Source organism: Cygnus atratus, chromosome Z, assembly GCF_013377495.2.
Source record: "Cygnus atratus isolate AKBS03 ecotype Queensland, Australia chromosome Z, CAtr_DNAZoo_HiC_assembly, whole genome shotgun sequence".
NCBI lineage: Eukaryota > Metazoa > Chordata > Aves > Anseriformes > Anatidae > Cygnus > Cygnus atratus.
In genome coordinates this window covers 5756146-5781250 of record NC_066396.1, presented here as the reverse complement: position 1 = coordinate 5781250, position 25105 = coordinate 5756146, and the positions used below count along the sequence as shown (strand labels likewise).

The window sequence follows — 25105 nt, the reverse complement described above, 5'->3', positions numbered from 1 at the left end:
TACTCTGTGCACACAGAGCTAACCAACTGTTTAACTTTAAAACTGTGAGTTTTATATGACTTTTACATTTTTACAGTTTTAGGTTTTACTTTTTCTCCACAGCCAAAAGAGCAACACGTTTATTTATCTTTCTTCTGCGAAAGCTGATTTTTTTTTTTTTTTTTGTAAAAAACTGGCCTGGAACCAAGCTAACAAGTAACAGAACCCATCCGAAATTATGAGGTAGGCAATATATGACTGACAGCTGCCAGAGTAGTAGCAATTATAATGTGGTCAAAAAGTGACTAATTTAGATATAGAAAATGGAATAAATGATAACTTAAAAAAAAAAAAAAAAAGTTAATATATCTGTTTAAAGGAATTTGTTAATTTTATTGAGTTTAAATTATGTTTTTCACTCATGACACACACCAGCTTGGCAGTGCTGGAAAGCCAAGGCTTCATTTTACTGATACATTGGTTCTGGGTCACAGCCTTCTCTAATTTCCTAGAAATTTTGGAGAATAAGTTAAAAACAAACAAACAAACAAAAATCTCTCCTGGTTACTTCATCTGAGGAAACAATAAAATAAAATAAATAAAATAAAATAAAGTGGTTGAGGTGAAATGGTCCTTTCTTTCCTAAAGAGGCCTCCTTTCCTTTTGCAGTTAACTAGCAGGAGGAGAGGACTAGTTGATGAATGCCCTTCCACACCTTCCAGTTAATGGTTCTTGTTGTGAAAATAGAGTAGTAGAACATCATGGTTCCAAATATCAATTACATTTTTTTTTTTTTTTTTTTTAGTATGAACAGCACAGACTAGGAGAGTTCACCTGTCCTGATTGCTCCCTCAGTACTAGTACTGCTATATTCCATCACTCCATCACTCCAGTCAGCTACACCAAAATAGCACTTTTATACTTGCATTCAGGAGTTTCGAGAAGTTGGAGTGTCTGTGACCATAAAACACCAACCTCCTCTTTAATCACCCCCTTGCTGCTCTGCCTAGATAGACAGAATTGGCATACAATAGTAATTGTTATAAATTAGTTTTGGTAGAAATCATTCCCAAACACATCGTGGGTAGGGTAGATCGAATTTCAATTTATTTGAGCAATTCAGCAAGCAGCGATAATAAAACAGCGCTGGGTGGGCCGGGGAGTCTCCTGCTCAGCCAACGGCACACACCTAAGCCTGCCAGAGTCTCGATTTATAGCCTAGTAGTTTCCGGGTTTAGTAGCACATCCTGGTGTCTTCTACGACTGCGCGGCCTGTTGCTAGGGGGTCTTCATCAGTCCTCTGGTGGTCGTGGGGATGAAGATCGTCATCTTTCCTCTGCGTTGGGGTCATGTCTTTGCTGCGGTGTGTGTGTGTTCCCATGCAAGGAGGAATGCCATTTTGCCCTTATTTGGAGCTGGTTTCTATTGCAATTGTTAACATAACAGGAAGTTCCCATACTTGTTTTTTTTTCCTTCAACAGAATATTGGGGATATAAGCAGTCAACTGTTGAAACCCCCCTATCAGCAACATTTAATGAACAAACAAGGCTTTACCATTACAATCCCCCCTTTTTCTCTGTATCATTTTGTTCATTAATCTATTAGTTCTAATTGACTCAGGATTAATGTTTCCTCTAGTATGGGTCTATCATTTATCTATTCGTACTTTTGTCCTCATAAGCATCAGATGAGCAGCCTCCAATCTTTCTTTAACAATAGCTATGACTTTGTTAAGGATACAAGGACCAAACGTCCAGTCCTAGGGTTAATAAAATCAGCGGGCCAGCTATTGTTGACAACAGAGTGGTGAGCCACGGCGAGTGATTATACCAGGACTCGTTACCAGCTTTGCTGGGCCTCCCGCTCTCTTTTTCTCTTTTCCAAATCCTTCTCTAAGTTTGGTCATGGTATCCCTCACAATTCCCAGTATGATCAGCATATACACAACATTCCTCCTTGAGTGCGGCGCACAATCCTCCTTGTTGTAAATACAATAAATCTAGTCCTCTGCGATTCTGTAATACCACTTCGGATAACGATCTCATAGATTTTTCTAAAGCACTGATAGATTTTTTCAATTTTGGCTAAATCTTCATCCACAGCTGCTCTCAGGGAGGTGATCTCTCTTCCTTGTTTGATTAACGAGGGCAAACCCCTGTGCCTACCCCTGCACCCCCCCAAATCATTAGGGTAGCCACTGTCAGTGTGGAAATTGGTTCCCGTTTTGTCAAATGGTGTTCCTTGATTGATCTGATTGTCATACATGAAACTCTCTGGGTGGTTGGATTATCTTTGGGAGGATTATTACTTGAACACAGAATTCTACAGACTCATCGAACAAGTCCAGGGATAGACAAGGGGTAACTCCCATCTTTGAGCATACCCACCTAGCATTCTCTGCTGGTAATAACCATTTCGCTGTTTTTTTTTTACACTTCCAACATAGTTTGATTTGCACACAAGTGCATTTTATCAGGCGGGACTTGTCCCACGCATCTCCCCTTCCCAGTCACTTTTGGTCATCATTATGCCGTGACTCTCTTTCCCCCTCGTACATTGCAAGGGATTGGATCCATTCACCCGCCGAGCCTTCTCATTGACCCCTACAGCTTCATAAAAGGGCGGCTTACCCCATAACAGAGCCAGCACCGCTCAGCTAGGTTAGGGCTGGTAGCGTTTAACAGCTGGTAGCTTACCTGCATCACTTTCCACAGGGAATTTTTTCCATTGTCACTCCGGGATTCCGGATGATGGTATCATACTAACAGTAAAATTTCCAATATTTTTCTTGATACCCTCTTCATCCAAGCTTGGGTTCAATACCGGGTTTGGGTCCCACCGATTCACGGGGATCTGGTGGAGCGACCTCCTTTTTTTATAAATATGAAGGCCTCCTCTATTGGCTCCAGGTTCCCAGAACCTTACACCCCAGGTTTCCCTATCTCCCATCCCTCGATCGTTCAGGTTGTAATACCGTAACCCTCAGAGATTTACAAGTTCCGCATTGTTTATGCTACCGTCATAACTGTAGTAGGCTCACGGCAACCTTCCGGTATCCAAGCAACATTGAGATACTTATCGGGAGGGTGACTCCACCACCTTGGGGTAGCTATGGTTTCACAACCCCCAGCTTGCGCAAAAATAGTGCCCTGGATAGTTACAGTAACTTTTTCCGGGTTTGAGCTAGGACACCAATAGGTAGCCGTTGCATTGGAAGCCCCCCAGGAGTATTGTTTCAGGGGACTACACAGGTGGTGTTCTGTATTTCCTCCGTATCCTAGTACTGTCCCAAGTAATTCGCAATTGGTTATGTTGAAAGAAGGTGCACCTGCCGTAATATTAGTTTTGAGGATCTTCGAGTCATCCCAGCTACCAGGGTCCACTTAAAGGGCTGATGCAAATATCCCTCATCGGCCCCAGCCGGACAGGGGATATTCAGTAGGAAGAGGTAGCGCCAACATACACCAGAAGGGCAACCGTCCTTCTATAATTCTGGAGAGGCGGTCTTCGAGCTATGGTGGGCACTAGGGCAGTTTATTCGGCCGGACTCCATTATCTCAAATAGGGGTGGGTACCACATAATCCGCCCCACCGTTGTACCCCTCTGCCTTGCCCGCCTACTTGGTTGCCTCAAGCAGCGGGGTTTACTTTTCTTCATGGCAGCAAGGGTAATCTTCAGGGGCCTAGGTACCGATTTTCTTGTTCCAGCCACTCCCAGTCCCAGTTGCCTCACTCCTCCTTAGACGCATTACCCTTCTGATGTATGGGGTTTGGCACATTAAGGATTTTCCCCTTCCCTACTTCCCAGTTCCCGTTTACAATGAACCTGTTTATTTCTTAGAGAGGGTTATAAGCCATACGATCGCGAATTCACTCATCAGTCCCTTTTCGCAGGGTCAGTTTCAAATCTCCAGGTCGGCTGGCCACTCTCCACCATTCCTCTGGTATTGGTCCTTTAACTCGGCTGGCGTGAGCCCATCCTGTCTCGGCTGTCCGGACAGCTGTGTCTGTAGCAAGTAAAACAAGGTAGGGTCCTTCCCAACGAGGAGTTAAGAGGTCTCTTTCCAGGATTTTATCAGAACCTGGTCTCCTGGTTTGATCCTGTGTATGGCCACCTCTAGAGGGGGGCGTTGTACCACTAATCCCTTTTCGCACAGCTGCCTCCTCCTAATCATACGCGATACTACATATGATTGTATTTGCGACTCTTCCAACTGGGGATGATCAGTTGGGAGCTCTAAATCATACGACATCATATATAACATCTCAAAAGGGGAGATTCCTACATCTGTTCGGGGCTGGGTTCTTATGTTTAGTAAAGCCAATGGGAGGCATTTTACCCATGAAGTTTTTGTTTCTATCATTAACTTGGTTAACTGTTTTTTTATTTCCCCATTCATCCTTTCTACCTTTCCCGAGCTTTGTGGATGCCCACGGGGTGTGATATTCCCATTTGGTCCCCAGGGAGGAGAGAGTGTCTCTGGCTAACTTTGAGACAAAATGCGGCCCTCTGTCAGAGTCTATTGCCTCGATCGATCCGTATCTGGGGATTATGTTTTCCAACAGTATCTTTACCACTGTCTGGGCCGTAGCTCGGGCTACTGGAAAGGCTTCCACAAAATGTGTTAGGTGGTCAACCATTACCAGTAAGTATTTATATCGTCCCACCTTTGGTAGCTCTGTGAAATCTATTTGAATTCTAGCAAATGGTCTATGGGCTAATTCTCTTCCCCCTAAGGGTCTCTCTCTTAGTTGTTGCTTATTTACTCTTTGGCAGATCATACTTTCATTAACTATTCTCTTAGCGATATTGTATACACCAATACACGTATACTTCGTGGCAAATTGGTCCACCAACACTTGAGTTCCCCAGTGAGTTTTTTCATGGAATTTCTGCATGACCTTCAGGGCTAAAGATTTCGGGAGAACCTCTCGACCATCAGGGAGTTCCCATTTACCTTCAGTTATTTCTTTCACACCCATTTGAGTTAATTTGTCTTTCTCTTGCACAGTGAAGCTGAGGATGAAATGTTGCTCCCCATGGAGATGGCAGTAGCTATATCGGGGGTTGTTACATCTACAGTGCACTGCCTCTATTCCATAATCCTTCCAACAATCATAATCGGGGAACTCGGTTAAATCCTTCCCACAGGATGGGCAATCTTTCCGATTCTCCTTGGTATATATCATCATCAGTGCTGCCCTTTTGGCTTCCTGATCAGCTAGGTTATTTCCCCTAACTAATGGGTTCAGTCCCTTTTGGTGTCCTCTCAAATGTACTACTGCTATTCCTATTGGCCCTCTCAAAGCCTACAAAATTTGAGTGATCAATTCCTGATGAATCAATCCCTTACCTTGAGAGTTTATTAGGCCCCTCTCTTCCCAAATTTTTCCAAAAGTATGCACTACCCCAAAAGCATACTTGGAATCAGTGTATATGGTTCCAATTTTACCTTTTAACATTTGTAGGGCCCTTAATACTGCATATAGTTCACATGCTTGGGCCGACCAACTGGGACTCAGAGGTCCTGACTCTATAACAAAGAAGTTTTCTCCATTGATAATGGCATATCCTGACCTCCTTTTTCCCTCGACGAAACCATCCACAAACAGCTTCTCCCCTTCGGCTAGTTCCTCCTCCTCTAGGTCTGGCCTAATTTTTGTCTGTCCTTCTATATTACACAAGCAGTCGTGGGATATGTCTCCTTTTGGTTCCCCATATAAGAATTGCGCTGGGTTTTGTAGAGCTGTCGTTTCAAGCTCCAATTTAGGTGAGGAGATTAAGATGCCTTCATATTTCAGGAGCCGCGCATCAGTTATCCATTTGTCAGCCTTTTGCTGCAGGATCCCCCTTATATTGTGAGGTGACAATACCCTTAATTCGCCCCCAAAGGTGATTTTATGCGCTTCTTCCACCAAGAGCGCAGCAGCGACCACTGCCTGGAGACAGGTGGGCCATCCCCTACTCACGGGGTCCAAAAGTTTAGAAAGATATCCCACAGGTTTCTTTTTTCCTGCCCAATCTTGAGTTAAGACCCTGAACGCTGTCCCCTCCTCTGTGTTAATAAACAGATAAAGGGTCTCTTCACATCGGGTAAATTTAACACGGGAGCGTTCACTAAATCCATTTTTAAGTCTATCAGGCTTTTGCTCATCGCTTTGGCTCCATTTCATTAATCCTTCCCCAACCAGTTTCTGATACAAAAACTTCGCCTTACTACTATAATTTTCAATCCATTGCCGACAATATCCTAACAATCCCAGAAGCTGCCTAACTTGTCTTTTGCTTTTTGGCACTTGTAGTGACAAAATCCCATTTACCCATTCGGGGTCTAGTTTCTTAGTACCCTTACTTAGCCAATGTCCTAAATATTTCACCTCTTCCTCCGTAAACTGTAATTTTGACTTTGCTACTTTTAGTCCCTTTAAGCTCAAGAAGTTTAGTAGCTTGATACTTTCTGTCCTGACTGCCTCCTGACTTTCTCCTGCTAACAGCTAATCATCCACATATTGGACTAAGGTTACTTCAGGATTCGGTTCATAGTTCTCTAATACTTGTTCTAATGCCTGACCAAATAGGTTCGGTGATTCTGTGAATCTTTGGGAAGCACGGTCCATCTTAATTGTTGTTTCTGATGGGTTGCAGGGTCTTCCCACTCGAAGGCGAAATAATCCCTGCATTCCCTTTTTAAAGGACATGCCCAAAATGCATCTTTTAGGTCTATGACACTATACCATTTCTGCGCTGGGGACAGCTGGCTTAGCAAAGTATGTGGGTTAGCTACTACAGGAAATCTAGTTATTGTTCTTTTGTTGACCTCCCTCAAGTCTTGGACTAGCTGATAAGAGCCATCAGGTTTCTTGATAGGTAATATAGGAGTGTTATGAGGTGACATGCAAGGCTCCAGTAATCCCTGTTGTAGTAATCTCTTGATTACTGGGTGCAGCCCCTCCCTGCCTTCTTGAGACACTGGGTATTGTTTTACCCTGATGGGAATCTCAGGATTCCTGATAGTGACTTCAAAGGGACTAATATTTAAGCAGCCTACTGATTTGGGAGAATACCACACCTTGGGATTTATTTTTGCCTCATCCTCTACTGTGAGGGTGTATAATTTAACTTCGATCCCTTTATTTTTCACCTCCAAATTAATTTTTAGCTTAATCATTAGGTCTCTTCCCAACAGGTTATATTCAGCTTCTGGTACTAATAAAAAGGACCCTGTGCAACCTTGGGCTGGGGTCTCTATTTCCACCCCTTTTATTACTGAGACCCTAAAGGGCTCTCCTTTGGCTCCTATCACCTGTAATTTCTCCGAGGAAGGTTGACATCCCCGGGGTACCATTTGGACAGTCGATCTTTCTGCTCCTGAGTCCACAAGGAGCTCCACTTCTTGATGCTGGGGACCTAACTTCAATTTTATCAAGGGCTCCGTTATACCAGAAGTCCCCAGCAGATGGAGCCCCTGACTCCCCTAATCTTCTTTAAACATTCGCTCATCTTGTAAGCGTTTTCTGCAGTCCTTTTTCATGTGTCCCTTCTTTTGGCAATAAAAACATTCTATCTGTCTTAGATCCCTCTGATCACTCTGGCTCCTCGGAAGTCTTTTTCGTGGTAGCGGAACACCCATTGGGCGAAGGGGGAGCCCTTTTTGTCCTTCCCGGACCGCTGCCACTAGAATCCTGGCCTGCCTTTTCTGAGTCTCTTCTTCTCTTTGCACATATACCTTCTGAGCTTCTCTCAGCAGTTCATCCATCCCTCTATCCTGCCAATCCTCTAACTTTTCTAATTTCCGCCTGATATCCCCCCATGATTTTGCCACAAATTGCGTTTTTAACAAGGCCTGTCCCACCAGTGTACCAGGGTCCAGTCCCGAATAAACTGGAGGTTCTTCCTTAATCTCTCCAGCCATTCTGTGGGAGTTTCATCCTTCTTCTGATGTTCATTAAAGGCCTTATTTATATTTTGTCCTCTAGGGACTGACTCCCTTATACCTTGTACAATAATAGTCCTTAAATCCTGCATATGACCCCTATCTTGTTCCTTTTGGTTATTCCAGTTAGGCCTCTGTAGGGGCCATTTAAGATCTCCCGCAGGACCCTGCTGTTGTTGCTGGTCCCAAATTTGCATTCCAGCCCTCCAAATCATGTTCCTCTCTTCTGCAGTGAATAATATACCTAAAATGGCCTGGAGTTCTTCCCAGCTGTAAACATTAGGCCCCAAGAACTGGTCTACTTGCTCAGAGACTCCAAGAGGATCTTCTAAGAGATTTCCCATTTCCTTCTTGAATTCTCTGACATCTCCCGTATTTAGGGGGATGGAGACGTATCCCCTGCTGGGTTGGGGCCCTCCCATTGCAACCTCTTTTAGGGGATATAGTCTACCCCCATCTTCTCGATTTCTAGTTTGGCTCCGAGTTACCCGTCTAGTCCTCCGAGGGGTGTCCGTGGTCAAATCGGGATCAGTATGGTAATTTGGAGCCATGGGGGGGTTGGAGGTGGAGAAGGGGATAGATAAGGGGGGGGGGTGAAAGTGGGACTTCCTCCTCATTTCGTTCATTCCTTTTCCTCCCCCCTTTTTCTCTTAATGGGTATAAGTTGGCTCGGGTCTCAGATCCTATCCATAAGGATGCATACTCACTCTCCTCTAGGCTGAAAGGCTCCTTCGAGTTCACATAAATGTTTAGAGCCTGACAGATCCAATCCTCAAGGGATCCAAATACTGGCCAATATAAGGGGTCTCTCCTAATTTGCTTCCCACCCCAGACTTCCATACAATAATGTATCATCTTAACTTTATCCTTACCCCGCCTAGAGGGGTAATCATTCCAATGTTTAATCATTAACCCTAATGGCTTTCCGGTGGTATCGGGGGCAACCTAGCCTTGGGTTCCGACCCACCCATGGGACCAGAAGACTTGCTCTTCTTCTGTCCCATCTTCCAGAGTACCTTCACACACACACACAGTCTTCACCTCCCGTTCGTGGCCCAGTCCCTCGCGGGAGGTGGGAACCGCACTACCAGGGAGTCCGCACTCGCTTCATCCTCGATTGGACGTCTCACACAGGCATGCTCTGGGCTTCCCAACCCCAACCGAATGGATAACCGGCCTATACTTACTCAGTCCTGAGTCTTCGTTCGGAACTTCGTGCACAAAGATTAAGGGGTTGCCGGTTGTTTATTTACTTATCGCTGGAACTTTAGGTTCGTCGGTAGGGGTGCGTTGGCTTGGGGACCTCCAGACCGGGACCGCAGAATCAGCGGGGCGCGCCTCCCCTGGGAGGGATCCAGCCAAGCTACCACTATCTGAGTCACGGCACCAATTTGTTATAAATTAGTTTTGGTAGAAATCATTCCCAACACATCGTGGGTAGGGTAGATCGAATTTCAATTTATTTGAGCAATTCAGCAAGCAGCGATAAATAAAACAGCGCTGGGTGGCCGGGGAGTCTCCTGCTCAGCCAACGGCACACACCTAAGCCCGCCAGAGTCTCGATTTATAGCCTAGTAGTTCCGGGTTTAGTAGCACATCCTGGTGTCTTCTACGACTGCGCGGCCTGTTGCTAGGGGGTCTTCATCAGTCCTCTGGTGGTCGTGGGGATGAAGATCGTCATCTTCCTCTGCGTTGGGGTCATGTCTTTGCTGCGGTGTGTGTGTTCCCATGCAAGGAGGAATGCCATTTTGCCCTTATTTGGAGCTGGTTTCTATTGCAATTGTTAACTTAACAGGAAGTTCCCATACTTGTTTTTTTTCCTTCAACAGAATATTGGGGATATAAGCAGTCAACTGTTGAAACCCCCCTATCAGCAACATTTAATGAACAAACAAGGCTTTACCTGTTACAGTAATGACATGTATATTTATGTTGCTTGAAGTACCTGCAATCCTTATAAACCTCAAAATACTAAGAATTTTTCTACAACCATATTTTTATTTACAAAATATAAGTTCTGTGTGATTTTTGGTTGCCTGTAAGGCTCAGTTATAGAGTCATTCTGCAAATATATTTTTGTTGTTGTTGTTAGGTGATGACTGGAGATCAACTACAGATTCTGACAGCTAAGGCTTCAGAAAACAAACGAACAAAACAACAACAACAACAACAAAATGAATGAGCAAAAATGTTGCCAAATCAAGTGTAGTGAGACTCATGACAAAATCATTACAGTGACTACAGCCTTCAACCTGTAATTTCGACATCTTGTCTGGTACTGTTTTGCTGTTTTGTGGGAGAAGACAACTGCTATTTTTGCTTGGCCTTCTTCAGTCTGTAATCTGAAATAAAAAGGATTGACTATAGAATTAAATAGCATGTGACTGCTCCTAGAAATGCACAGGTACACCATGCAGATCATCCCTTTCCTCTGTGAGAAAGCAGTATCTCTGGGGGCACAGAAGGATTTCAGTCAGGAGGAATTTTGCTGTAACTGCCCCAGCTGTGCTCCAGCATGGAGAATCACAGCCTGAGGAGAGAGAAGGGGGGAAACGTAGGTGTTGCTGGGGGCTTCTCCTGGAAAACGGGGCAGGAGTCACCTCCTTGACGCTCTCAGTCCCATCGCCGTGGAGGCAGTTGCAGCGTGGCCTGGTCCAGTGCTCTCAACTCAGTCGGCCATCTCGCATCCAGCCGCGGGTAACGTAGGGGGACGGAACCGCCATTTTGCGCACCGTACACCTGGGGGCAGCCATGTTGGTGACCGCGCCGTGGGAGCAGCCATCTTAGGACCGCCCCCTCGGTAGGGGCAGGCCGGCGGCCATCTTAGAGAAGGGCAGCTGGGAGGAGGGGCGTCCCTGCTCCTTCCTCCCTTGAGTAAGATGTCTGCGCCTCTCGGACCCGCTGGACTTTCCGCTGCAGGGTTGGGGTGCCGCTGAGGCGGCGGGCGGGCGGCAACAGCAGCAGCTATGGGCGAGGCTGAGAAGCTTTATTATGTGTATAGCTGCGACCTTGACATCAACGTGCAGCTGAAGATGTGAGTGAGAGAGGCACGGACTTCAGTCTCCGCCGGCTCTGGGGGTAGCTGAGGAGGGGCCCGGCCCTGTCCGGCGGCTGGGGAGCGCAGCTGGGAGCCCCGGGCATCCCGCAGCGGTGCTTTTTGGGGGGCTCCGGGGCCGGGTCGGTGTTGCTGTATCCCTACTGAGGACTATGAGCTCCCCTGGAGCCCAGCAGCTCCCTGGGGGGGAGCGGGACACCCGTTGCAGGTTTTGCCCCGGCCGTCTTAGAAGCGCTCGTGGCCTCAGGTCCTGTGGGGCAGGGCAGTGCTGTAAGGCACAGGTTGATTGAGCTGAGTCCTAATGCCTCTGATAACCTGTCATCTGCTGGTGTTGCAGCTCCTCAGTGATAAAGGCAGGAGATAATCCGAAGACACTTCTTTCGCCTACTTGTTTGCATGCTTTTTTGAAAGCACGTCGCTCTTAGGTTCTCTATTATAGGCAGAGATGCAGCTTGTAAGTATGTGCTTAGCTGGTTATATGCAAGCACTCCTGTTGAACCTAGTGTTTGCACGTACTGATGTATTTTCTGGTTCATGTTTTCTTAGAGTTTCTTTTCCTGCATCACAGGGATGCTTAAATTCTTGTAGAGTAGATGTGGCTGGTTCTGAAATGTGTACCTAATGTAGTTATGCTGAGGTATATTTCTCTATGGTGAAAAACTAACTTGAGGAAGCTTAATTAGGGCCTAAATAGTTTCATCTGAATAGAAAATAGGAACTAAAGTCAGTTGCATGTGTCCTCTTTGCTAATTGGTACTGCCTATCAAAAACTCTGATTTTGTTTGTGCATCAGAGTGTGTGTCTTCCTGGAATGTACTGTGCTTGTTTCTTACAAGAAACTTGTTCATCTACTCTGAATATTTTATGCTACTGAAAGATTATTATTTGCTGGAAGATACATCTTACTCATTTCCACACCAACACCAAAATTCCTTTTTTTTTTTTTTTTTTTCCCTCCCACTTGTGCATCCACAATCAGGTATTTAATATGCAAAACTGTTTCATCGCTGTATAGCAGAGGCCTGAGAAATTACATCTATTTGATCAAATGCTTGTGTCCTGTAGGTTGTTGCAGGGCTTTAATCATTTGGTTTGAATAGTTTGCTTAGCTGATCTTTGATTTGTTGTTGAGTTTAGAAATGAATGGCATCCAAAGCCAGTCATATATTTCAAATTTCATGTGCCTTTAAAATAAGGTTTGCTATTTTTTTTCTAAATTGTATTTGGAGCAAGTTTATGCTGATGCTTACTGATGTAATTTTTATTTTGGATGATTGCAGTATATATCATCTCATTGTTACCGTGCTTAGGGTACAGTCTAAGAATCTACGAGTTGTATTAGAAGTTACCTCCATTGAAAAGGCAAACAAGTAATTATTCCATTTGATACTCTTCCCCTAAATCAGGATTTCAATGAATTCTGTATTTTCTTCATCACTTCTAATCATAGAACGGCTTGGGTTGGAAGGGACCTTAAAGATCATTTAATTCTAACTCTCCTGCCATGGGTAGAGATGCCACCCACTAGACCTTGTTGCCCAGGGCCTCATCCAGCCTCTAGGGATAGAGCATCCACAGCTGCTCGGGGCAATCCATGCCAGGGCCTCACCACCCTCTGAGTGAAGAATTTCCTCCTAACATCTAATCTAACTCTCCCCTCTTTGAGTTTAAAGCCATTTCCCTTGTCATTGTCTGCCTGAGTAAAAAGTTGCTCTCTATCTTTTTTATAAGCCCCTTTTAAGTATCGAAAGGCTGCAATGAGGTCTCCCTGGAGCCTTCTCTTCTTCAGGATGAACAAATGTAGAGTTTCTCTCAGATATTTAGATTTCACTGCTTGCTAGTAATTCAAAACAAATATAGCTGCTGTACTGAGTAGTCTAAATATACCTTATGGAAATAGAGTAGAATTTTTAGCGTGCATAAAATAAACTTTGATTTATTTCTTCTTTTCCTTTCTCTCTTCCCTCCCTTTTTTGTATAGAGGAAGTCTGGAGGGGAAAAGAGAACAGAAGAGTTACAAAGCTCTCTTGGAAGACCCCATGCTGAAGTTCTCAGGACTGTATCAAGAAACTTGCTCTGATTTGTATGTAACTTGTCAGGTGTTTGCAGAAGGGAAGCCTCTTGCTCTTCCAGTTAGAACTTCCTATAAAGCTTTTAGCACTAGGTGGAAGTAAGTGACTGCCTTTTGTTTCATATATCTTAGTTACTGGGGCATCAAGTTCTATAAGTAATTGTGTGGGTTTTGTTTGTCAGAAAAAAATATTTTCTGTTGTCTTTTTCAAATAATTTATGTTTCAAGTCTCTGTATAGTTATTAACTGTTGCCCTGACAACACTAAAGCAATTTTTTTTTTTTTGTGTAATGGGTAAGAAAAAATATAATTTTGTGTTTGGGCATGGTTCACTAATGTAGTAACTTTTTTAGGGCCTGAACTAGCACACTCTACACTGTTTACTGGATAGACTGATCTTGGGTACTTAGTCATAAAGTTCAGGAACTATTCGTTTGGTTGATGGCCTTTTAATCATACATGAATGTAGTGACTCAAGACAACACGTAAGTGTTTGAATAACTAAAGCCCATGGGGAAATTGTCAGTCTGTCATTAGAAGTTCATAGTCTGAGGAGAAATTGTATTCTGTAAACTACTGTAGGGTAACTTGAATTCTGAGGTTTTATGACTGATAAAAATTCATTCTCTGCAGCTGGAATGAATGGCTGAAACTGCCTGTGAAGTATCCAGACTTACCTCGCAATGCACAGGTGGCTCTAACCATCTGGGATGTATATGGGCCTGGTAAAGCAGTTCCTGTGGGAGGAACAACGGTCTCGCTCTTTGGGAAATATGGGTAAAATATGTATATACACTTATATATATAGAATTACTCATATATATATATATATATATGTTTAGAAGATCAGATTTATTCTATTTCTTCCTCCTCCCCCCCACTGTAGCTTCATACGTGCTATGGTTTTGAAAAAATACAGTTTCTCATGTAAAAAGACAAAGGTCAGGCTTTTTAAAAATACCACTTTCTTGTATATTCTTTTAATGAATTAATTCCAGTTCTGATTACTTAACATAATTTGTTTAATTGCCATACGATTTGTCTGTTAATGCAGCTGTTAACTATCTGTAAGAAAAAGACATGTAATACAGGAAATAGGGAATTTTCAAAATTAATAATCTGTATGATTTAGTAGAGAGCAAGGTCAGTACATTTGCAGATAACATGGAGCTGGAAGGGATTACAAGTACACTGGAATGTGGCAGTGCACCAAAAGGATCTTGACTAAGTACAAAGGGGACTGAAAAATACAGGATGCAGTTTAAGGATAGTGTGTGTAATTGATATTAATTAAGGATACTTTGTGTAATTGATCGTATTCAAATCCAGAATAGAGAGTACCTACCAGGAGAAATGTGGAAAAAATTTGGGTTTTAGAATCTTAAGATTTAATTCAATTAAATCTTAAGATTTACGTGATTCATTCATGATATTGTGAAATATGCAAACAACATTGAATATATAAATAGTTCACAAGTATGCACATCAGGGACAACGTTGTATCCTGCTGCTTCTTATTTGTCTCCTCTGTGGGAATGTGTCCAGTTCTATGTAATTTCAGACAAGTTTCTGGCAGCTGGGAGCCCAAGGGAATCCATATCACTGGACATCTAGTAAATCGGTGTAATGGAGGAGGAGTAAGGACAGGTGGGGATGAAGAAAAGACTGTGGGAACACTTTCCTACTATGTAGGTAGTGTTCGAAAATGGAGAGAAGTAATCTTTGTGTCTTGTGTGTGGGTAAGGAGTAATAAGGCAGGGCAAGTTTAGGTTGGCATTAGGAAATGGTTGGCTCTAGGAAACCTGTCCTAGTGGTATTGAATGTAGAAAATCTCTGTAGTGGGAGGTTGCATCTGTCATTGAAGGTTTTCCTTTGACAAAAAAAAATGACATTGTCTTAGGGCAGAAAATTAGACTGGATCAATTGGACTGTGGCCTGAAGATTGCTGGTAGTTTTTAAAATATTAAATCATGATTCCTGAAAAAGATAGTATTTTATAAATGAAACTTATTTCCAGAGTGTGGGGGATGAGAGAACTAGATGTACAGAAATACTTCATTTTTTTTTTCTTGGCTTGTAAATGTAAACCATTGTAGTAGTATTCAACAATGTGTGAATTTAAGGTGAGATGGTCCTTTTCGTCAATATTTCTTAATAATTTTTAATGTATTCAAAGTTGTATATCCCTGAAGATGTTAATCAGTTGATCAGCTCTTATTTACAAAAATATTGCACTTGATTTGTTGGGGTACCTTTTACAGGTGGATCAGTGCAAATATGCAAGGGAAACAGGGTTTTGAAGAGAAGAGATGTGGTGAATTTCCCTGTAAATTTCTGCTGTCTGCACAATTTCAATTATCAATTCAATTTCAGGCATAGATGGAAAAAATGATGTGATGAGGGTTGTGGGTTTTTTTTCAGCTGAGGAAGCTGCTTTTTATCAGTTGACCTTCAGATGAAACTTACATCATTTTATAGTTTAATTTTTTTGGTGGACCTAAAGTCAATATTGTAATTTGCAAGTCAAGAGGAATTCTTTCTGTTTCATCACAAATAATAAAACTATGAAGGTCAAGCTCTCTCTTCAGTTCATGTTTGTACCACCCTGTTGACTTCGGGAATTATCCATTTTTCTTCCACTTGCCAGATAAGTTATCTCAGATTTACTCATTTTCTTTTAAACTTCACGTGCTGATAAAAATGAAGGCCACAGAGGGCATAAGGTGCTAGGCACTTCTGTGTTCAGTTAACTTATGCATGGCAGTACATGTTTGTAGGTTTGGCAGAGGAATCCCGTTCATTTTTGTACAGCTGCTGCTGTACTTTGATTCCTGACAGCTATGTTCTCAATTTGTCGAAGTGATCCCACATTTTTCCTTGCAGTATGTTTCGTCAAGGAATGCATGATCTGAAGGTCTGGCCCAACGTAGAAGCTGATGGCTCGGAGCCCACCAGAACTCCTGGGAGAACCAGCAGCACAGTTTCTGAGGATCAAATGAGCCGCTTGGCAAAGGTAGTAGAATAGCAACCTTTAAGATGTACGTGGAAAGTTTGAACTATCATTGGAGCAAAATTAGACTTTAATCAAGACAAACTTCCCATGTTGTTTTCTCACATGAAAATTATCTTACTTTGACTTAGGTGTTTTACAGGATTTACACAAATGGATAAAGTCTCTTGCCACAAGTATTCCTTAAATTGGCACATAAATACGTTGGACAGCATAAGAAACTTGTAATATATGTAGCATTCTGTTGTAGCAACTTAAAATCCTTATTCTTTGTGAAAAATGAAAATATCAATGCACCTTGAAAATGTTCAGAAACAGAACTGCATCCAGTTCAAGAGGAGTAGCTCCTGAGAGTAGCTTGTGAGGACAGTCAAGTTTCCTTCAGTAGCTGTCCTTTGGATTTAGGGCTGTCTGGTGTACAGTTCAGGCATGTATGATATACCTCTGCATTAGAGAAGAAAAATGAGTAGACCTGCAAAAAGTAACCAAAGTTGCATTAATTTAAGATCATGCATATGTGTGCATATTAATATTTCTATTCACAGCTTGTTGGCAGACTGTATTTTTGCCATCAAAGCTACCTCTGGAATTCAACAAAATGTTAGCTCTTGAACTTGACTAGCTGATCTCTCATTCTTCAGGTGAGCTTACCTCAAGCTTGCTAGATGTCTCAGCCCTTCTTATTTAGTGTGTGTACTTGCATCTTAATCTTGGTTGCCTAGTTTTCATCCTCACCTTTGTTCAGCTCCAGGTGAAAGAAAGGTCCAGTGCCATAAATATGTCCATTTGTCATCTAGAGTTCTGTCACAGAAATAAACTTTGATTTACAGTCTATTTAATTAGTCTTGCTGACCTTGAATTTATAATGGAAAACTCATCATAAATGTTTTCTGACTTGTAGGAAGTAGGTCACTATAATGAAGAAGGTTTGTTTCAAGAGTGGCTCTACAAGAACACTGAGATGCAGACATATTTTTCTTTGGGAGATACAGAAGTGATGTAATTAAATAGTGATTTTTTGTTGAGAGTTCAAACTAACATTGTATAGTATTCTAAAGAAAGCATGGGATGTGCAAACCTGCTTTATTCAGTGCAAGCTCAGGTGTGAGCATACCTTTTTTGGAAAGAACTACTCTAGGCTTTGGTTTGGGAAGAAGAGCAGGAGACTATGCCAGGAGGCTTTTATATACCTGACAGAGGACAAACTCACCTTTGTCTTGGGTTAGTGTAGTTGTATGTTCCTGTTCTGCTTAAGTGCATCTACTCCAAGCTTTCTGCCAGCCATGGTGTCCCATTTCTTGATCGTAGCAGAATAAATCCCATCTAGCCCAAGGAAGCTCTGTAGATAGACACTGACTATCAGGACTGTTTTTACAGTTTGTTGCATGGTTATGTGATGGAGGTGGTGGGTCTCTGAGAAAGGTATTAGTGTAGATTTTCACTTTCATGTTAGTTTTGTTGCAAATGTGATCATACCCTATCAGCGCTTTTCTTCCCCATCACTCCTTTCTGCTCCCTACTCAAGAACAAATAACTAAGTATTGCGATCTCAAAATACGTGGGTCTGTTCTAGCCTGTTCTTTTGCAGATGGGAAATGAGGGCCCAAAACATTTCAGGAAGAGGAGGAGATTCTTTCACATCCCAAATGAGAGTTCTAATGAATAGCTAGTAACATAGCTGACACCATCTTCTCTTTTGAAAGCTGTTTTTTCAAGATACTAATTTCTGAAAGATATTACTGTTTTCTTCACTGGTATTTTGTTGTGTTCCTTTATAAAGGCATTTTATCCACAGATGCTGCTGGCTAGCAAAGCAAATACGGTTTCTGAGTAGTGTCCGTGTGAGCTTTCATCTTTATAGCTGTTTCCATAGCAGACAAGGTTCTTGTGATGTTTCGTTCCTGAATAGCCATTGTTTGCATACAGCCAGCTTCAGATTTTCCGTTGATTGGCTCATCAGTTGCTGGATGCCTATTAATGCTACTGTGTGTAAAGGTGTCTGTGCAAACTGAAACACAGAACTTTTTTTTAAATGTAAGAGTAGTCCAACATTACTACAGCAGATTGCTAGGAAAGGTTTTGGAGTCCCTGTCCTTGTGCAGTTAAAACCTGACTGCACAATGTCCTGTGCAATGTGCAGTCAGTAACCCTGCTTTGAGACTAGGTAATTTCCAGAGTCCTTCCAACAGCATTCTTTGGCTTCTAAATAGAAGGCTGTGGCGGGTGAGGGTGTGCTGGGCAAAGCAGGGAGGTGGAATATTGGTGAGATGCTGCCTGCCTTCTGAGTGGCAGCTTCTGTGTACCGTGGGAAATAGCAACTAAGCAAAGAGACCTTTCCTGTCCAGATATTATCGGGCTTTCTGGTAGGCTGTTTTCAGATGCCTAAAAAGAAAAGGAGAATGAACTCTGATTTGCTGTAAGTCTTCATTGACCTTTTTCAATGTGTAAGTCTCAATCTGAGACCTTGCTTTTGTAAGGCTTATAAATGCAGAATTACTCAGTTTGGATAATTTATGAAATACATTCTTTTTGTGTTTGACTTGGTAAGTTATGCTGTATGAAAATCAGTAACTCAGTCAAATGTTTTTGTTGTGTGACTGCTTAAAAAATAGGTTCCTGTTTTAATGTTTCACACATTCAAAGATTGTGTGCTTGTCGCGTGGTTTTCATATTTACCATGATATTTTGAGATATTAGAAGTATTGCTATGGCACAGCTTAACTGTTTACAAGGATCTACTGTATGCATAATGTACAGGCTTTTTTCTACAGTTTCTTTTTTCCCTGATTTCCTGTGTTAACGTATCTGTAAAACTGAGTATGATATTCTTTTTCTTGCTCGAAACAATTTAAATATTATCATTGTGATTTTGTATGCAGCTCACAAAGTCTCATCGGCAAGGCCACATGGTGAAAGTGGACTGGCTGGACAGGCTGACCTTTAGAGAAATAGAAATGATAAATGAGGTAGGTCATCCTAGATCAGATTTGTAATCTTCTTTTTGAATCTTGCTAATGTGGAACCTTCACATGCTTGGGAGACTAACCTGTCCTATTTTTCTTCAATTACTGATGTATACAATCAACGGAAAAATAATACTTTAAGCTTCCCATTTGGACTTGATTTTGGCAATTATGAGAATAGAAAGCTCTCTTACCAACTTTTAAGTGACTTGTATTTAATATAATTTGGTATAGCTTGGAACAAATGTTGTTAGATATGATTGAATAACCTCTAGGATTTAGATCATGATGGGAAGCTTTCTGGCCATACAGACTGTTCTTTGGCTTTAGACCTGTTCAGCTTTATTGGTTTTGATGTTTGGGTGTTGAGGTAAAACACTTATAAGATTTGAGTGAATTAAACAAACACAAAAACCACAACCTAACACCTGAATGAGGTGTTAATCACTGAGAAAAATGACTGCAGACTCGCTAACTGATTATACTTACCTTGCACAACAGAACTCTGTTGTATTCTGCTTTGTATTTTGAGGTTTTTTTATTCTTACTTTAATTAGAGCTAATTAGAGCTCTGGGAATTTATATTTATACTTGTGTTTTAACAACTCCTCCAGTCTTTTCGAGAACTCAGCCTATCCTTTGTTAGAAATGGATATTTTTGTCGTCTTCCTTTTTTTGCACAAAACTACATTAAATTCAACATTTCTGATTCCTAGAGCTGTGTCTTAAATGCAAAATTGCATTGTTTCTTCTGGCAAGTTGAATCTATTATGAAGGCGTGAAATGAGCTTGAGTTGCTTGATATCAAAGGGCATTTTTTTTTTTTTTAATTAAATGTTCCTGATAGTGGTTTTATATAAAACTTCTTTGTTACCCATCTAGATTTTAAAGATTTTAAAATTCTAAACACTTTTACTAATAAATCATTTAAAAAACATGTACACGAGCAAATCTTCCTCTAAAAGTATAAAAGCTGCAAGTCTAATTTTGGTCCAAGCTTAATTTGTCTCTTTCATTGTTTCATCTAAAGCAGTGATTTTTCATGTCTTCTGGGTTTTGACTGATGTGCATAATTACATGTAATCATTTAAAAGAAAAGTCAGCTGGTTACTCTTCATTGCTTCTTTGCAGACTTTTAAATCCATAATTGCAAGCTACTGATGAAAACGATATGATTTTGTTACATGTGGATGTTTATTGTGAGTTCGGAATGTAAGTTAAGGAAGAATGTCGGGAAAAAGGTCTCAAGTAGTGCTATGAAATGATTAACTGAATAACTGCTTCAATGACTGATAATCTAATTAATCAGTTACAGCACAAAGGAAGTAGAGTAATTGCTGTACTGTGAATGCTAAAGATTGATGCTCTTTAGTATGTGATACACATCTGGTGGTTCTCTTCTCAGAGGGAAAAACGAAGTTCTAATTTTATGTACCTGATGATTGAATTCCGTTGTGTCAAGTGTGATGATAAAGAATACGGAATAGTTTACTACGAAAAGGTATGTGCCTTGCAGACTTTATTATCTTCTTTAAAAAGCAGTGTGTGCATCTGAAATAGATATTTTTTTCTGCTGAGGTGAAATATTCTGCTGCAGGATAGTAGCAGGCAGCTGACAGTGGCAGCTGTTTATGTACATATAAATCAAATGGTATGGATGCAATGAAATTACAGAAGTCATTCATGTAACAGTTCAAGATTATAGAATTTTTAAGTGAGTGATTAAAAACTTTATTGATTTATTGTTCTTCCAGTCACCCAGTGGTACTTTCAGAGTAGCTGTATGCAAAATTGTCTCATCAAGAAGTGTACCTGTATTGATTGGTAATTTTATAAAATACAAAAAAAATTTAAAACTTTGCACAGGTGCTCAGCTTGTGAACGTTCTCTAAAGTCGACAACTAAAAGCTTATACTTCGATGCTGAAAATGTTATGAAAGTTAATTTAAGAAAAGACTCTTGATTGGAGTGTCTTCCATCTTTTCCTCCTGTTTACAGGAAACAGATCTCCAAAGCAGTATCTGAAGCTGCTAACTATTTTAATATTCTTGCACAGAAAGTGTGTATGTAGAAATTGCTACTAAAAGGGATATCCTGCTGTCATTTTTCAGTGTCTGTAATAGGGCTTGCCAATTTGTACGTATGCATGCAAAATTTAATTGTTAAAACACCACAACTCAAGCTTCTTGAGCAACTTTTCAATTTTGTTATTCTGAAGTATCCAGAAAAATACAGATTTTAAAAATAGATTTTGAAACTGAAAAGATCAAGACGTAAAGTTGTAGTGAGACATTTAAGGAGTGACACCAGTATTGTGAGTTCAAATTTATTGAAACAAAGGATTAACAGTGAGCTTTACAGGCAGTATTGTGGCTTTGGCAGGCATTATCAATGTTTCTGTGGACATGTGCATAGTAGAAAGATCCACTGAAATAGAGAAGACAGCATCTCTATCGCTTGTTTTCAAAAAAAAGAAAACTCAACAGAAATTACCTTTTTCAGTATGTTTCTATTAATAAGAATTCAGAAAACTAGTGAATAATGCAGCCGTATGGAAAAGAGAAAGTAGAAGATGATAGACTGGAGTCATGTTAAGCTTGGAGACACTAACTTTAAGTAGCATCTATTCTGAGAATTTAAAAAAGAAATGTGATTCAATATAGAAAATATTAATACAATGGAAGATAGGTTAGAATTATTTTTGTGGCAACATTACCGGTTGGTCTGAAAAGTGGAACTGTGATCTAGGTAAGGTACTAGAAGGCAGTGAGAAATACAGCAATAAATTGCAAAAAACAATATTCCACCAAAAAAAAAAACACCTGAGAAAACAAATCAGAATCTGCATAAGTTCTATTCTGTTGGAAATTAGTTTTAAAAATTAGTTAAATGTAGTTATTTAAATAATTAGCTTTTCTTGTTGTCATACCAAAAATGAGCACCTGATTAAGAAATTTTGCAAGCCCTTGTGAAAGTTCAGTCTTGCAGACATGATATAGAACTAAAGCAGGTGGATGCTATGTTCTGTCCCATGTAGTAGTGGCTGTCTCTGTAGTGCTTCTGGAGGCGACAGTGGTCCGAGTTGGCTCTTAGCAAATTCTCCTGCACACTAAAGTAAATCTGTGATGACCAAGCAGTGGGTTGGTGCAACTCTGAAGATGGTTTGCAGGAAAGATCAGCCCATCTGTAGGGCTACAGACAGCAAGAGGCTCAGAATGTACTTGAGACGTTCTTCAGATAAGAGGGAACACTGCTGGGTTTGGGGATGAGTACTCCATTGCAAAGCTATCTTTTATGTGTCTTCTATGTTCTAAGGTGTTCTGGGTTCCAAGTAGAGAGCTGCCTTCTAAAAATGGCTTCTTGCATCTTGTCCCACTGTTGTGTTTCTTGTCACAGAGCCAGCAGTTAGACTTGAGTCTTCACAATTCCGTTTTTGACGACAGAGCTGATGTCTTAAGGCAGAAGTTATTTGTCCTTTCCTCTATGCACCTCTGGTGAGGAAACTGAATATGCTTATGCATCAGATACTCCAGTCGCTGGTTATGTCTCGAAGTTCTGAAGTATTTGTCCTATTTGAATGGGTCACTTGTGAATGAGCGCTTATTGACCAGAGGGAGTGTGTTAGGTGCTTTGTTATGGCATTAAGCACTGCAGAAGAATTTAAGACTGACGTTTTAAATGAGCAGAGCTCGTTTAAAATCTAAGAACATCCTGAGGAGTTTAAAAAGATAAAATGTTGATACTCTGTGCTTTAGGCAGGTGTCTAGGTTAAAAACCTGCTCAGTTTACCAGCTTACTGCCTGAGAGTCCAAGCATTTAGCATTTGTTCTGGCAGACTGTATTTGAAAATGGGACCCAGTTTCCCAAGTCTTTTTTTTTTTTTTACCTTTAGAATAGCTTGTTTGTTAGTGTTTCGGTAGATTTCTCTTAGAACCGTCTGGTTTAGAGGATCTTACTGTGACAAAATTCCATTGTGTTACAAAGCACAAGGCAACTTAGTATGTGTCAAATTCCTCTTCAAAACCAAATAGTTCTTTACTTCTTTGGGAATCAAGGAAGTTTTTTTTTTTTTGAGAGCATAATGGAACATGGTCAAAACATTGAAACATCTTACTAAAACTTGTTAACAAGTTTACTCTGGAGTAGGGTGAAAGCTTAAATTAGAATGTGTTGTATGTGTCACAGGTGCAAACTAATGAGCATGGCTAACATGCAGCTTTGTATTGTCTTGACACTTTGTATAGTTGTATGTAATATTCCTAAAAGTGGTTTCTTCCCTCAGCCTCCAGAAACCTACCATTATAGATGAGTTATACCTGATTTGCACACACAATTTTTTCCAGTCGTCATTATAGTCTTAAAGATATAAAAAGTGAGGGAAAGAAGACTCAGACTTGAAACGTGCATCTATTTCTTGACAGATTTTACTGAGGCATATTAAAAGTGCATGGAACAAAATAACTATAAATTGTCTGCTCTTGTGATGATAAAGTAATTGAATGTGTAATAGTACATATTAAAACTCAAGCTGCAGTTAGTTATAGGGGTTTGTTGTTATGAAGTAGCTTTTCAGCAAGTTCTTGACCCTTTTCTGGCAGCAGTAGGAAACTACATAAATTAGTGCCTGTCTTCTCAGTATTTTCATGCTTTCAATTACAGTGTACAGTATACATACCCAGGATATTGAAACTAGGTTCTGTTGTCACCTGTCTGTGACCGATAGGTAAAGTGAAGATTACATGTCACAGTTTGGGTGATAAATTTGTTTTCAAGTGTTTACAAAGAAATAGCCTGTTAAAGAATCTCAAATTCTATCATCTACTGCTTGACTTGGCCTTCAATTACAATGACGTAAAGTGGCAGTGGCTCTTTCCATGTTCTCTGTTAATTTTAATACAACATTCATGATGTGAAGGATAGCAGCCTGCTAGTGACAAGAGCATCATTTCTGATTCTTTTAGGCAAAAGTTCCCTGTGATTTTCCAAGTGCAAATAACACCAGTTTTCATTAATATGTATTCTTGCGAAGGTTCCAAATGAAACCTTTGAATAACTTGATGGCACTGCTGCATTTGGCTTTAAAAGTGTCACGTTCCCAGAGAACCTCTTTCATGTCTTGGAAGAAAGTAGTAAAGAATAAGATAAATAGAACTTCCTTATTTATTTATACTGTGAAGCTAATTTTCAGGAAAGAACTTTGTGGGTTTAGAAAACTGCAAATTTTGTTGACTTTAAATAGTTTATAATGTTTATATAAAGTTCTACACTGACCTTAATGTATTGAAATACTTCTAAAATTCTTAAGATTAATTTAAAGCAAGTTAATGCTTTTCAGTATTGTCACTGTTTTTGTTTCCCATTTGCAAAACAACAGGTCGTGTCCAGCTCTGGCAATGTTAACAAGTCATGCAGCAAAGAGAAGCAGATTTCCCATGAGGAAATGGTTGCTGAAGGCCTAATGTCTGCATTAGATTCTTTTACTTGGGTCTAGTTTTACTCAAGTCCCCTGAGCTGAATGACTCTTAACAGTTGGAGGGTATTTTTAAAACTTCAGTGTCGTAAACCAATTCTTATTACATGGGGATAATCAGGAGAGATATTTCAAAAGCATGCACCTGACCAAACTCAAAATGCAAATTTAAACTTGACCCTCGGACCTTGGTGTGGTTTAATAAGTTTGTATGGTCGGGGTCATGGTGATCCATGTGATGTTCTTCAGGTATGACGCAGAATTAGAGCTATGCACTAATCTAATTGGAAGGTGAGTAAAACAGCTGGCTTCCTACACAGGCAAACTATTCACATTGGCCTTCTTTGAGGATTTCACAAAATAGTCAGTTTTTAACATGTTTGTAACTGCTGACAGCAATTTGACATAAGTGCTTTGGCAAAACTTGGCTTCATAGCAAGTTTTGGTTGAAGCATGTGACTGTTTTCTAAAATGTAATGAAACGCTAGGAAACAAAGGAAACAAAATTTTCTTAGTACTTGAGATGAATAGCTAGAACTTTCCAGCTTGGCTCTTCAGCATTATAAAACTGCATTTGAGCAAAGGTGGATAAAGAAAACCTTATTTCTTTCAAGAGCTTACA

General features: G+C 40.7%; 1 protein-coding gene and 1 long non-coding RNA gene across 2 annotated transcripts in view; one reads left to right on the top strand and one right to left on the bottom strand.

Annotated features, from left to right (window-relative positions):
- Positions 1-9354: 9354 nt before the first annotated feature.
- LOC118254611 (uncharacterized) lies at positions 9355-10631 on the bottom strand. The gene is made up of 2 exons (XR_004780699.2): positions 10515-10631; positions 9355-10256 (listed from the first exon to the last, which is right to left on the bottom strand). It is a non-coding gene; the product is annotated as an uncharacterized LOC118254611 (long non-coding RNA).
- A 94-nt stretch (positions 10632-10725) lies between these two features.
- The window catches only part of PIK3C3 (phosphatidylinositol 3-kinase catalytic subunit type 3), a 75248-nt gene continuing 60868 nt past the window's right edge, over positions 10726-25105 (top strand). Inside the window, exons 1-6 of the mRNA XM_035559960.2 lie at positions 10726-10948; positions 12951-13139; positions 13674-13817; positions 15924-16053; positions 18930-19016; positions 20419-20514. Coding sequence (XP_035415853.1) covers positions 10881-10948; positions 12951-13139; positions 13674-13817; positions 15924-16053; positions 18930-19016; positions 20419-20514 — 714 coding nt within the window. The 5' untranslated portion in view covers positions 10726-10880. The remainder of the gene's footprint in view (positions 10949-12950; positions 13140-13673; positions 13818-15923; positions 16054-18929; positions 19017-20418; positions 20515-25105) is intronic.